Source organism: Otolemur garnettii, unplaced genomic scaffold (genome assembly GCF_000181295.1).
Source record: "Otolemur garnettii isolate 467f Iridium unplaced genomic scaffold, OtoGar3 scaffold00001, whole genome shotgun sequence".
Lineage (NCBI taxonomy): Eukaryota > Metazoa > Chordata > Mammalia > Primates > Galagidae > Otolemur > Otolemur garnettii.
In genome coordinates this window covers 60,642,710-60,654,999 of record NW_003852396.1, presented here as the reverse complement: position 1 = coordinate 60,654,999, position 12,290 = coordinate 60,642,710, and the positions used below count along the sequence as shown (strand labels likewise).

The following is a 12,290-nucleotide window of genomic DNA, read 5'->3' as shown; positions in this document are numbered from 1 at the left end:
GCCTTAGCCGGTTGAGCTATAGGCGCCGAGCCGAAACACATACTTCTTAGTAAAGTATCACAAGAATGGGAAAGCAGATATCCAGTGTACTCATTACCGATATGAAGCCAGTAGATGATTTAATACATGCCCACATAAGGGAATAACTCATTTAAATTCAAGTTGGAGGAAAGGGGAGGACAGGAGGGGATTGGTGTGCTGCCACACATAATGGGCACAGTGTAAGGGTATCGGCACACAGTTTGGGTGCGGGACACAATGACAAAAGGGGCTCTACCTAACAAATGCAAATATTGTAACCTAGTTGTTTGTACCCTCACATTAACCTGAGATTAAAAAAAAAACTAACAACACTAAGAGAGAAAAAATAGATTACCTACAGAGGAAGGCCAATTACATGATTAGAAAATTTCCTAACAGAAAGAAACTGAAGTCAAAAAACAGAGACCGTATCTGTACTGAGGGAAAAATAACTCTCAGCTCAAATACCATGTTTCAATAAAAGGATATAAAATATCTCCAAGATAAAGATCTATATATAAAATAAATCTAATATCTATTAAATAAGTCCAAGATAGGTGTAAAATAAAAACTTTTTGAGACATCAAAAAACATACATTTTAAATTTCATCTGGTTTCTCTGTATTTAATTAAATATATATTGAGTGCTTTGTGTATGTATGTCAGACATAATGCTAGCCATCAGATTTTATTAAATAAGAAATATTTTAAATTATTGAAATACTTTTTGCTGTGACATGATGATAACTCTTTGCTTTAAGGAATTAAGGATGCTTTGTTTTAAAAATACTTTTATATATTTTATAATATGTTTATATATGTGTATATATTTAAATACATTTCCATTCATATATGCATACGAGAAGTATTTTAGCAATATATACTTACCAAGAAGCATCCTAGGATTTTGGTATTATATACAGCCTTTCATATGTCCAGTTACACGAGTATAGATGTTTTTTGTTTTAATTGTTAAATTTGGATCCTGTCTAGAATTGACACGTGCTTAAAATGAAAACACCTACAGGTGCCATGCTTGTAGAATACTCAGAGTAAAAATAAGAAAACAGAAGATTTCTAGAGAAAGGGAGAAATGTCAAAATGTAATGCCAGTAATTGGTGACATTTTGCCTTATGCTTTCTAGAAGCTCTTGGAAAAAAGTGAAGTGTGTTATATAGTCTTATATAGGGGGAAAAAAGACTATCAGTTCCTTAGAAGTTTTTCATAGCACTATATTCTAGAAAGCAGGTGCCAAGTTGATTTTTATTTGCATGGGAAAAGTGGGTTGCCCTTTCCGATGCTGACCTTCATAGGAAACCAAAAGCGTAGACAGAAACTATTTCTGTGGGGAAAATCAAGCAAATGAAGCTAGCATCTTTGAGAACTTAGAAAAATAGAAAGCTCAAACAATTTTGGGTTAGGTTTCTTAATTTCCTTTGGAAATTTCCTGTCATAGTATTAGTCTGAATAATATATAGTTTTTAAGCAATAGAGAACAAAACAAAAGGCCAGATTTTTATTTTTACCTCCTCACTCTTCTCCAGGATTGAAATGTCAAAGGATGCACTTCCTGAAAAGGCTTGTCAGTTGGACAGCCGCTATTGGAGAATAACAAATGCTAAAGGTGATGTAGAAGAAGTTCAAGGACCTGGAGTAGTTGGTATGTAACCCAAGATTTAGGTTCATATACTAATTATTTAGGAGAAATTTTATACTTTATATCATAACTAGAATGTAGAAAGATTGCTATCATTTTAGGTCCTTAAACATTAGCTTTTCTAAATTATAGCAAACTCTTAACTCAGGGATTGATTTCCCTTCCTGTGGGTCACCTGGGGTTCTGTTTTTCTTTCATGTGTTCTTTATTTTTTTTAAACTGGTCCATTCATTAGCGTATTCTGCGAGTTAGAAAGCATGAGGCAGAAAGAGAAAATAAATTTATTAGGCATCATTTTTGAAGTTTGAAAGGAAATGTTAAAATGAACGGCACAGCACATTGTAACTACTCAATATCTATGGGTTAAATGAATGAAACAGGAATGTGATACTTTAGTAAGAAAAAATCAGGATTATTATTGCCTGAAATATTTGGTAATTGAGAATAAGCAGAATTATGGTTAAGACACTAAGCTACAAATAGGCATAAACAGATAAGGAAAACCCAGGTTATGCCCCTGAGAAATTACTTCATTTCTCTGAACCTCATCTTTAAAATATAATTATAATATCAAGCTAAAGAATTTCTGTGAGAATTTAATAAAATAATTTATCAAAAGTGCTCAGAAGAATTGAGTGACTGTTAGCTGCTATTGCTGTAATAAAAATCATCAACTTTGCCATAAAAAATGAAGGGAACAGATTTTTAATGTTTAATTCTGATTATCATTGTCATTCAACTTTTTAAACAATTATGAGTATCTTAAGGGTCTGACCCCTCAGATTCTTCAGTCCCCTTCATTGTTTTTCTTGGGATTATGTGTTCCAGGAAAATAACATATTTAAGCTGTGTACTTCTGTTATCAATTCTGAGCCCAAACCTTTGGTTTAAAGTTTTCTAAATTTATTACAATGAATAGATTCATGTTCTACATGTTTACATAATGAATTTTCCTGGACTTGAGGATCTAGTGCTGAAGAACTTTATTAAGGCTGTAATTCTTTTTCTGCCATTGCCCCCTTGGTATAAGGACTCTTTACTGCCGTTTGTCTGATTGGAATGCTCAGGATGCATCTTCACAATTTACATTTTAGTTTCTCACTACCTTTTTTTTTTTTTTTTGGAGACAGGGATCTTGCTATGTTGCCCAGGCTGGTTGCAAACTCCTAGACTCAAGCAATCCTCTTACTTCAGCCTCCTTCATGTATTAGTTTCATAGTATTAGTATGAGTAACTGGGATTACAGGCATGTGCCACCAGTCCCAGCTGTTCTTGCTACTTTAAAAATATTTAGATCTCCCTTATCTCTTTTTGAACTAGTGTCTATAATGCTTTCATTACTCTTGTCTTAAAGGTTGTGTCTTCAGTGCCCTCAAAGCACTTAGAAAAGGAAAATGTGGCTCTTTTATTGTGTTTCACCATATATTTCCCGTTTTCTACATTGTAGAGAATTTGAGGAATATGAATAAACCTTAGGAGGAATAGAATACCTGTGCTCATAATGCCATCGCTGTTAACGTTTTGTTTTATTTCCTTTCAGATTTTGTTTCTAGCTGTGCATTTACTTTTATATAGTTTACATAATCCTATAGAGAACATGCCTTATTTACTGTAATGAAGAACTGAATTTTATACTTTGGTTTATTGTTACTATTTTCCCCTACAGGTGAATTTCCTATCATCAGCCCAGGTCGAGTCTATGAATACACAAGCTGTACCACATTCTCTACAACATCAGGATATATGGAAGGATATTATACGTTCCATTTTCTTTACTTTAAAGACAAGATCTTTAATGTTGCCATTCCCCGATTCCATATGGCATGTCCAACATTCAGGGTTTCTATAGCCCGATTGGTAAGTTAAATTTTCCTCTAGTGCAGGTTTACATGACTTTATAGAATTAATACTGCTAAGGATCTTTATTGATTAGGCAGACAAGTGGTTTATAAATAGTGTTCCAGAAAACCCTAGAGATTTTGAGGATGTGTCTTGTGGGTCACGTGAATATGTTGGGAGAGATGGACAACAGGTAAAGAGGGTTCCCTGCTCTCCAGCCAGAGAAATTCTACTGTTACCTATTTTAAAATTCCGCTTCTTTTCTACTGTTCCCAAAACAGTTTCATGACCTAAATGATTAGAATGAGTTTTATTTCATTAAGACTGGGAAAACAGGCTCGGTGCCTGTAGCTCAACCGGCTAAAGCACCAGCCACATACCCCTAAGGTGGCGGGTTCGAATCCAGCCCGGACCTGCCAAACAAAAATGACGGCTGCAACCAAAAAATAGCCAGACGTTGTGATGGGCGCCTGTGGTCCCAGCTACTTGGGAGGCTGAGGCAGGAGACTCGCTTGAGCCCAGGAGTTGGAGGTTGCTGTGAGCTGTAATGCCACGGCACTCTACCCAGGGGGACAGCTTAAGGCTCTGTCTCAAAAAAGAAAAAAAAAAAAAAAGACTGGGAAAACAGTTTCTTATAGTGTTTTTGCTAAAACTCTCAATTTAATATAAAATAAACTAATATCCTATAGAGATTGTTACAAAGAGAATTTAATGTATATGTATGTACTTTGAGCAGTCTCTGTGAAATCATTTCTCAAGTCAGCCAGGTATACCCTTAAAAGTCTCATTTTTAGGGTTACCTTGTGACAAGTGTAACAGTGATCCTGATTTTAAGGACCATAGAATGGTTGCAAGAAATTATAAAGCCCCAGGAATATGAGAGAAATAAAATATAAATTGTATACTCAGAATGCAATTGAGTTGTAGGCATTGAATGTTAGGAAAAATGCCTCTCAATCCTAAAATGACCCTCTTTGATAGGTCTAAACTAAGTCTGGAAGATGGGCATGATATTAATCTAATCCAGAGTTGACACATTCACTCCAGTTGGGATGGATGATAATAACAAAACTTTAGGCCGATAGTGAAAAAGATCTACAGTCTAGATTTAGAAGTGAAATTTTAGCTTCTTTCCCAGTGGAAAAAGAATGCTAGAAACTATGTATTTCTAGTACTGGCAGTTTGCTACTTCCTATAACAGACTTCCATTTTTGACTAGCCCAGTATCTGCATGAGACTGAAGTAGTCTAACCTTGAAATGTTTGATATTATTCATCAGTGAAGTTACCTGGGGCTAGAGTTCTCTTTGTGGGAAAAATTTTAAATGTGAATTAATTTTGTAATATTCATACTTTCTATTTCTTCTTGTTTCAGTTTTGGTAATTTGTGCCTTTCAAGAAATTTGTCCATTTCATCTAATGTTGAATTTATTGGCATAAAGTTATTGACAGTATTTCCTTGATATCCTTTTAATGGCTACAAGAGCTGTAGTCATATGTCCTCTTTTGTTCTTAATACTGCTAATTTATATCTTTTCTTTTGTTCATTGCTTTAGCTAGGAATACTTTTATTGATCATTTAAAGCAGCGGTCTCAACCCGTGGGTTGCAACCCCTTTGTAACAATGAAAATACATCGCGGCATTAGAAAGGTTGAGAACCACTGATTTAAAGGAATTAGTTTCACTGATTTTTCTTTATTTTTTGCTCATTTTCTATTTCATTGATTTCTGCAATTATCTTTATTTCTCTTCTATTTACTTTGGGTTTGATTTGCTTTTCTTCTAGCTTTTTAAGGTAGAAATTTAGATTATTGATTTTAGACCATTCTTGTCTCTAAGCACTCTATTGGCTACATTTCATAAATTTTGATATAGTAACTTTTTATTAACATTTAGTTCAAAATAGTCTTAGATTTCCCTTGTAATATAATTTTACTCTATGACTTTTCTAGAAATGTATTAATTTCCAAACATTTTGGGGATATTTTGGTTGCTGATGTCTAATTTTATTGTGGTCGAGCATTTGCTCTGTATGTTACAAATTCTTTTAAATGTTTTATGGCCTGGTATTATGATGTGTCTTGGTAATTGATCCTTGTGTATTTGAAAAGAATGTATATTCTGCTATGGGGGGAATATGGTTCTGTGAGTGACAGTTCAAATTGATTGACAGTGTTTTTCAAGTCTTCTGTATATTTATTGTTTTTTTGTTTATTTTGGTCTCTGTACTATTACCTACTGAGAGACAGTTGTTGAAATCTGCAAATATACTTACAGTTTTGTCTGCTTACCTTTTTAGTCTATTATATTTGTTATCTGTTCATTTTGGTCTCTGTACGATTACCTACTGAGAGACAGTTGTTGAAATCTGCAAATATACTTACAGTTTGTCTACTTACCTTTTTAATCTATTATATTTGCTTCATGTATTTTGAAGCTCTATACTTGTATCCAAATATGCTTGGGATTGTTATGTCTTTTTAATGATGCAATTCTTTTGTTTTTATGAAACCTCCCTCTTTATTTCTGGCAAGACTCCTTGTCCTAAAGTTCAAAGCATTGAGGTTTGTTTTGGCAGGTAACTGACTTATTGTTGGGTCCGCTTGATCCTTCTGAGGCTTGTTTTTAATATTTGCTAATAGCGGGTAATGCAGTCATTACTTAAGGATGGTAGTTCCCAACTCTTTAGTCTCTTGACTCCACTAAACACTGAAAACTTATTGAGGACTCCAAGGAACTTTTGCTTATGTGGGTTATATCAATATTTACCATATTAGAAATTGAAACTGAGAAAAGTTTTACAATATTTACTCAAATGACAATAATAAACTCATTACATGTTTAGCCCTCACTAAACCATATTCTTACTTGTTTATAGTTTTCATTTTCTCTTAACCACAAATAAGCATATAAAATCATGACCTGCCTTGTGGAAACTGTTTTAAGGATGCAATATGAATAAAAAAGATGAGAATTCTGGGCTTATTTCTTATCAATGTGGAAAAGGCAATGGGGGTTGTATTTTTTGACTTTTCATGTTAAAATACTAGTTTTTTTTAGTTTTTTTTTTTAATTTTAATTTTAATTTTTATTTATTTTTTCAGTTTTTGGCCAGGGCCGGGTTTGAACCTGCCACTTCCAGCATATGGGGCCGGCGCCCTACTCTTTGAGCCACAGGTGCCACCCAAAATACTAGTTTTCTTGATATGGAACTTGAATTGTTCTTTTTCATTCTCTACCAGTCTAATTAATAAGTAGGTTTTAATACTTCCTTTTTCTTTTTTTTTTTTTTTTAAGAAACAGAGTCTCACTTTGTTGCCCTCAGTAGAGTGCTGTGGCGTCACAGCTTACAGCAACCTCCAGCTCTTGGGCTTAGGTGATTCTCTTGCCTCAGCCTCCCAAGTAGCTGGGACTATAGGTGCCTGCCACAACACCCAGCTATTTTTTTGTTGCAGTTTGGCCGGGGCCAGATTTGAACCCGCCACCCTCGGTAAATGGGGCCGGCACCCTACTCACTGAGCCACAGGCACTGCCCTGGAATGCCACTTTAAAATATACTTTTGGGCTTGGCGCCTATGGCTCAAGTGGCTAAGGCGCCAGCCACATACACCTAAGGTGGCAGGTTCGAATCCAGCCCGGACCCGCCAAACAACAATAATGGCTGCAACCAAAAAGAATAGCCAGGCGTTGTGGCGGGCGCCTGTAGTCCCAGCTACTTGGGAGGCTGAGGCAAGAGACTCGCTTAAGCCCAGGAGTTGGAGGTTGCTGTGAGCTGTGATGCCATGGCACTCTAACCAGGAGGACAGCTTGAGGCTCTGTCTAAAAAAAAAAAAAAAAAATATATATATATATATATATACACACTTTTGGTTGGTCTTATGGTTTTTCTTGGTGTGAGCAGCTTTAGAGGTTCCTGCTGCTAAAGTATTTCCATTCCTGTCATGTGTTCCTCTCTCTCTCTGCTGTGTGTGTATGTACACTTTTTTCTGAAAAATCTCTTTTTCTCTTTAGCTGCATTGATTTAACAGTTTTTCTTTTCTTTTTTTTTTTTTTTTTTTGAGAGGGAGTCTCAAGCTATCCCCCTGGGTAGAGTGCCATGGCCTCACAGCTCACAGCAACCTCCGACTCCTGAGCTCAAGCGAGTCTGCTGCCTCAGCCTCCCAGGTAGCTGGGACTACAGGCGCCCGCCACAACGCCCGGCCATTTTTTGGTTGCAGCCATCATTGTTTGGCGGGCCCGGGCTGGGGATTTGAACCCGCCACCTTAGGTGTATGTGGCTGGCGCCTTAGCCGATTGAGCCACAGGCGCCGAGCCAACAGTTTTTCTTTATTCTTCTTCATTAAGATAATTAGTAATCACACCACCTGAATATCATGTTTTAGGATTTCCTAAGTCTTCCCCTTTGCCACCTTTTGGACCTCCTCCTGAATTTTCAAGTCTTTATTCCTTAAACTAAACAAATATATCCAAAGATAAAAAGAATGTATTATCTTCTATCACATTGATGTGTATTTTCCGATTGTTACTGTTGTTGTTTGTGTTATAATAAATCCTAAATGTCACAATCCCTTTCTCCTACATTAATTCGTTTGTTTGATCAACAAATGTTGAGTACTGTAGTAAACAAAAAATCAAAATCTCTGTCTTGGAATTTACATTCTAGCTGAAAGAAACAAACTGTAATAAATAAAAACTATGAATTTATGTCAAACAGTGACAGGTGTTAAGGAGAAAAATCAGAGTAAAGGGGATAAGGAGCATCCTGTTGGGTCATTCAAATACAGAGATGTATCAGGAAAGGGCTTGATGGCATTTAAGCTAAGACAGAATGGAGAAGAGCGAGTCAGGTGGATATGTGGGAGAAGAACGTGCTAGGCAAGGAAGCAGCACGTGTGGAGGCCCTGATGCAAAATTGTGCTTACTGTGTTTGAACCAAGGAGGACAATGTAGCCAGAGTGCAGTGAACAAGGAGAGTGGTTGGAGATGAGAATAGAGGGGTGGTGTCGTGCTGGATCATGTAATGCCATAAAAGTCTCAGTGCAAGGACTTTTGCTGGTGCATGTCTCACATTTCCCCACACTCCCACATTACCACCTACGTCCTCCTTGCTGTTCAGAATTTTGTCCAATATACTAATTCCTCTCATTGAGTCTTCATTTGTGTGAGAGAGAACACTGATAGCAGAGTAAGTCAAGACTTCATTACAGACACTCCTTAAGTAGAATTGATGTTTCCAAGAGATGTTCAGATACTACACATTCAACATCACTGTTGTCATATTCTGAAAGCCTCCAACAAGTTAATTTAAAAGTAGAGCCCATCTTCCCTACAGTATGGGCTGATCTTAGTGATGTGCTTCTGATGAATTGGCAAGGTGACACTGTGACTTCTGAGTTGGAAGGTGATATGCCATCAATCTGGAGTTCTTTCTCTCTTGGGACATATGTCTTTGATACCCTAAGCCACCATGTAAAGAAGTCCAGCTACCATGAAGCCACCATGCTGAAGAGACCTTGTAGAGATACCATAGAGATAGAGGGAGGTGCCAAGGTGCCCTAGGGGTTTCCATCTCCAGATGTTTGGATCATCCCAGCCTGAGTACCAGATACATGAATGCAGAAGCCTTTGAGATGACTCTAATCCTGCTACCAGCTGACTGCAGCATCATGAAAGAAGACCTAAGCCAGAACCACCCTATCAAGTATTCCCAAATATCCAGCTCACGTGACCCATGAGAAATAATAAATGGCGATTGTTGATAAAAAATAAAAAAAAATTTTAAAGTAGAGGCTACTGATGATTGAATTCAAATGATGTGTCTTGATTCTAAGATGTCAATAAAAATCTTTTAGACCTTTTGGTGACAGTGCCTAAAAGTTACCAGTAGAGGTCATACTTGGTTAATATTTCACATCTTTCTGTGTATATGTAGATAACTATTATTTAATACATTAATATGATAAGTTCAGTAAAACTTTATCTTGGATTGTTAGTAGTGGTCTGTTTACTACCTTGTATGAATTACTAACTACTATGTAAAAAATAAATGTTGCCTTAATTAAATGTTTACCATTAAAACCATATTGAGCCAGGTACCATGGTGTGTGCCTATAGCCCCATTTACTCAGGAGGCTGAAGGCAGGAGGATTGCTTGCTCTCAGGAGTTAGAGGCCAACCTGGGTAACATAGCAAGACTCATCTCTAAATAAATAAATGAATGAACAAATTAATGAAAAGAAAATCTTTCATTTAAAACAACAAAACTATCTTGAGCATTATCTAACATGGGATACAAAATATACTCCAGAATCTTGCATCAGCATGTTCATGATGAAAATAAACTGTAGAAATCTATGACAAACTCCTATATGCCATGTCTGGTTTGGATTCTAGATAAATGGGAATTTACATTAAATAACTATAAAAAAATTGATAGACGCTCTTCTTATCAAAAGATTGTTTTCTCTTTCAAGGAAATGGGTCCTGATGAATACGAAGAGATGGAAGAAGAAGAAGAGGAAGAGGAGGAAGATGATGATTCTGCAGATATGGATGAATCAGATGAAGATGATGAGGAAGAAAGACGGAGAAGAGTCTTCGATGTTCCCATTCGCAGACGCCGCTGCTCACGCCTTTTTTAGCAAGACTTCAGCTAATGAAAGCGCTGGGATGATCGTAGTCTGTTACATGGATTTCTCAATAATGTAAATAATTGTTCTCAACATATAGTAGGAAAAGTAGCATGAAATACTGTTCCAGGCTCTGGGTTCTATGTGACGTTACATTAGAAATTGGATTGTTTTGGTTTGCTTTGTGTTTTTGAGGTAGGGGAGGAAAGAGAATTTTTTTTTTCTCTGCAAGGAGTTAATGGAGGAATAATTCTCTAGCTAAGGAATAGACATTTCTTTGTTTTAAAATATTTTATACCTATAAAAATATAGAAATACAGAGGGAATTGTTTTGAATAAGGATTTAAAGTGTAGCAAAAATACCTACACAAGGATAGAAACGATGCGACTGATTCTGTGAAAATACTTTTTGCAGTTCTAAGTTATTTGGAAATGAACAAAATTTGTAATTAGGCTGATGTATTTAGTGATTACTAATATTTTGTACTCACAGGGAACTAATTGACTAAACAACTTGAATGCTAGTGGTTTGACCTTTCTTAGACAATCTGTCCTTGAATTTAAAGTGTTTTATCACTAAGACCTTGAATTTAAATTTTTTGTCACTATAGCTTTGAATTTAATTTAAATCTTCAACTCTATGACCTTTATTATATTATTCACAGATGTATCATTTTTGAAATGTAGTATGTAAAAGTATGTAGTGTGTTTAACAAAAGTTTCTTCACTGGTCTCATGTAGTCTAAATTTGTAAATACGGCATCTGTTTTGTTTCTTTATATACTCAAATGTGTGTGATAAGTGACATGAATTTTATGTTAAGATTAAGTATGTTTTCCTGAAACATGAGGTTTTTTGTAATTATAGAATTGAGATTTAAGAATGAAATCCTTCAAGTGTTAAAAACTCCCATTTTAAAAGCAAATTTTGGTTCTGATCCTGTATTTTGTGTAAGTGCCCATTTTCCATACACTAATATTAATCACCCTTTGCTCTTAAGATGAAAGTTGGGATTGACTATTGTTGGCCTGCTGCCAGAATATAGCAGTCTCATTCAAAGTCATCTCTTGGTTTTGTACCCCCTTGTGTATTGCCCAAGACCAGAGCCTGAGAGCAGCTGTAACCTGACAGCCAGGCTAAGTGGGTGCTGGGGGCATGAGGAAACCTTCCTACAGAAAGCTGCAGGAAAACTGGGCAGGATTCAGGGTTAAGCAGCTGCCTTCGGGAACCATGAAGGCAAACATACATCTTCATATGTACATGTCAAAACGTTCTGAAATAGACTAAATCAGTTTTTTTTTCTTTTTCATGTAATAAGAGTACTATCGGGCTACCAAATCCTTCTATTATGGTCATTTTTTAAATCAGCTGTTTTTGTTTAGATTGCTATAACAAAATACCTTAGACTGAGTAATGTATAAACAGTACACATTTATTTCTCTGAGTTCTGGAGGCTGGGAAGTCCAAGATAAGTTGCCAGCAGACTAGGTGTCTGGTGAGGGGCTGCTCTCTGCTTCGAAGATGGTGTGTGTGGTCATGCTGTGTCCTAGAAGTACCAAACAAGCTCCCCTCAGGACCTACTCACCTAAATAAAAGTCCCACCTCTTAATACTTTATTTTAGGCATTAGGTTTCAGTATGTGAACTTGGGGGGGAACACATGCAGACACATAGAATCAATCCATTTATTCTAAAAAAAAAAAGAAAAAAAGAACTTTCCCAATAAAGCAGTAATTAAAGGTGGCCCCAGGATCCCTTGCCACTCTTTGCATCTTTCTCTTCTGGATTCTCCTGTCTCCGTTTCAAGTACTCATGATGCCCAGGATCCCCCTACAACACTGTCCAACTTGTATGTCACACAGTGTGTCAATTAGCTTATCCTGTCATCAAAATTTACATTCTTTAGTATGTTTAATGAACTCTGGTTCATACCAACATGGGATTTATTGATAACAGCCATCTGTGTTTGCTTTCATGAGACTTTATCCACATGTAAAAGGAATTAAACAGTTGGCATTAATATTGCCCAACCCAGGCTATACTTTTGGTGGAATAAATGCCATTTCTGTCTCTGGAAAATACCACTCATATATATATAGATATATACATATATATATATATTTTTTTTTTGAGACAGTCTCACT

At 36.2% G+C, this 12,290-nt stretch overlaps 1 protein-coding gene across 2 annotated transcripts in view; it reads left to right on the top strand.

The window, feature by feature from the left end:
* FBXO3 (F-box protein 3) overlaps nucleotides 1-11,081 on the top strand; it is a 39,512-nt gene extending 28,431 nt beyond the window's left edge. The window contains exons 9-11 of one of the 2 annotated variants that reach the window (XM_003781219.3): nucleotides 1,567-1,682; nucleotides 3,346-3,536; nucleotides 9,992-11,081. In XM_003781219.3, the coding sequence (XP_003781267.1) occupies nucleotides 1,567-1,682; nucleotides 3,346-3,536; nucleotides 9,992-10,159 (475 nt within the window). In that variant the 3' untranslated portion in view covers nucleotides 10,160-11,081. Of the gene's footprint in view, nucleotides 1-1,566; nucleotides 1,683-3,345; nucleotides 3,537-4,892; nucleotides 5,186-9,991 lie in introns of those variants that run through there. The other variant, XM_023509089.1, reaches the window with a different exon arrangement.
* The last annotated feature ends 1,209 nt before the right edge of the window (nucleotides 11,082-12,290 follow it).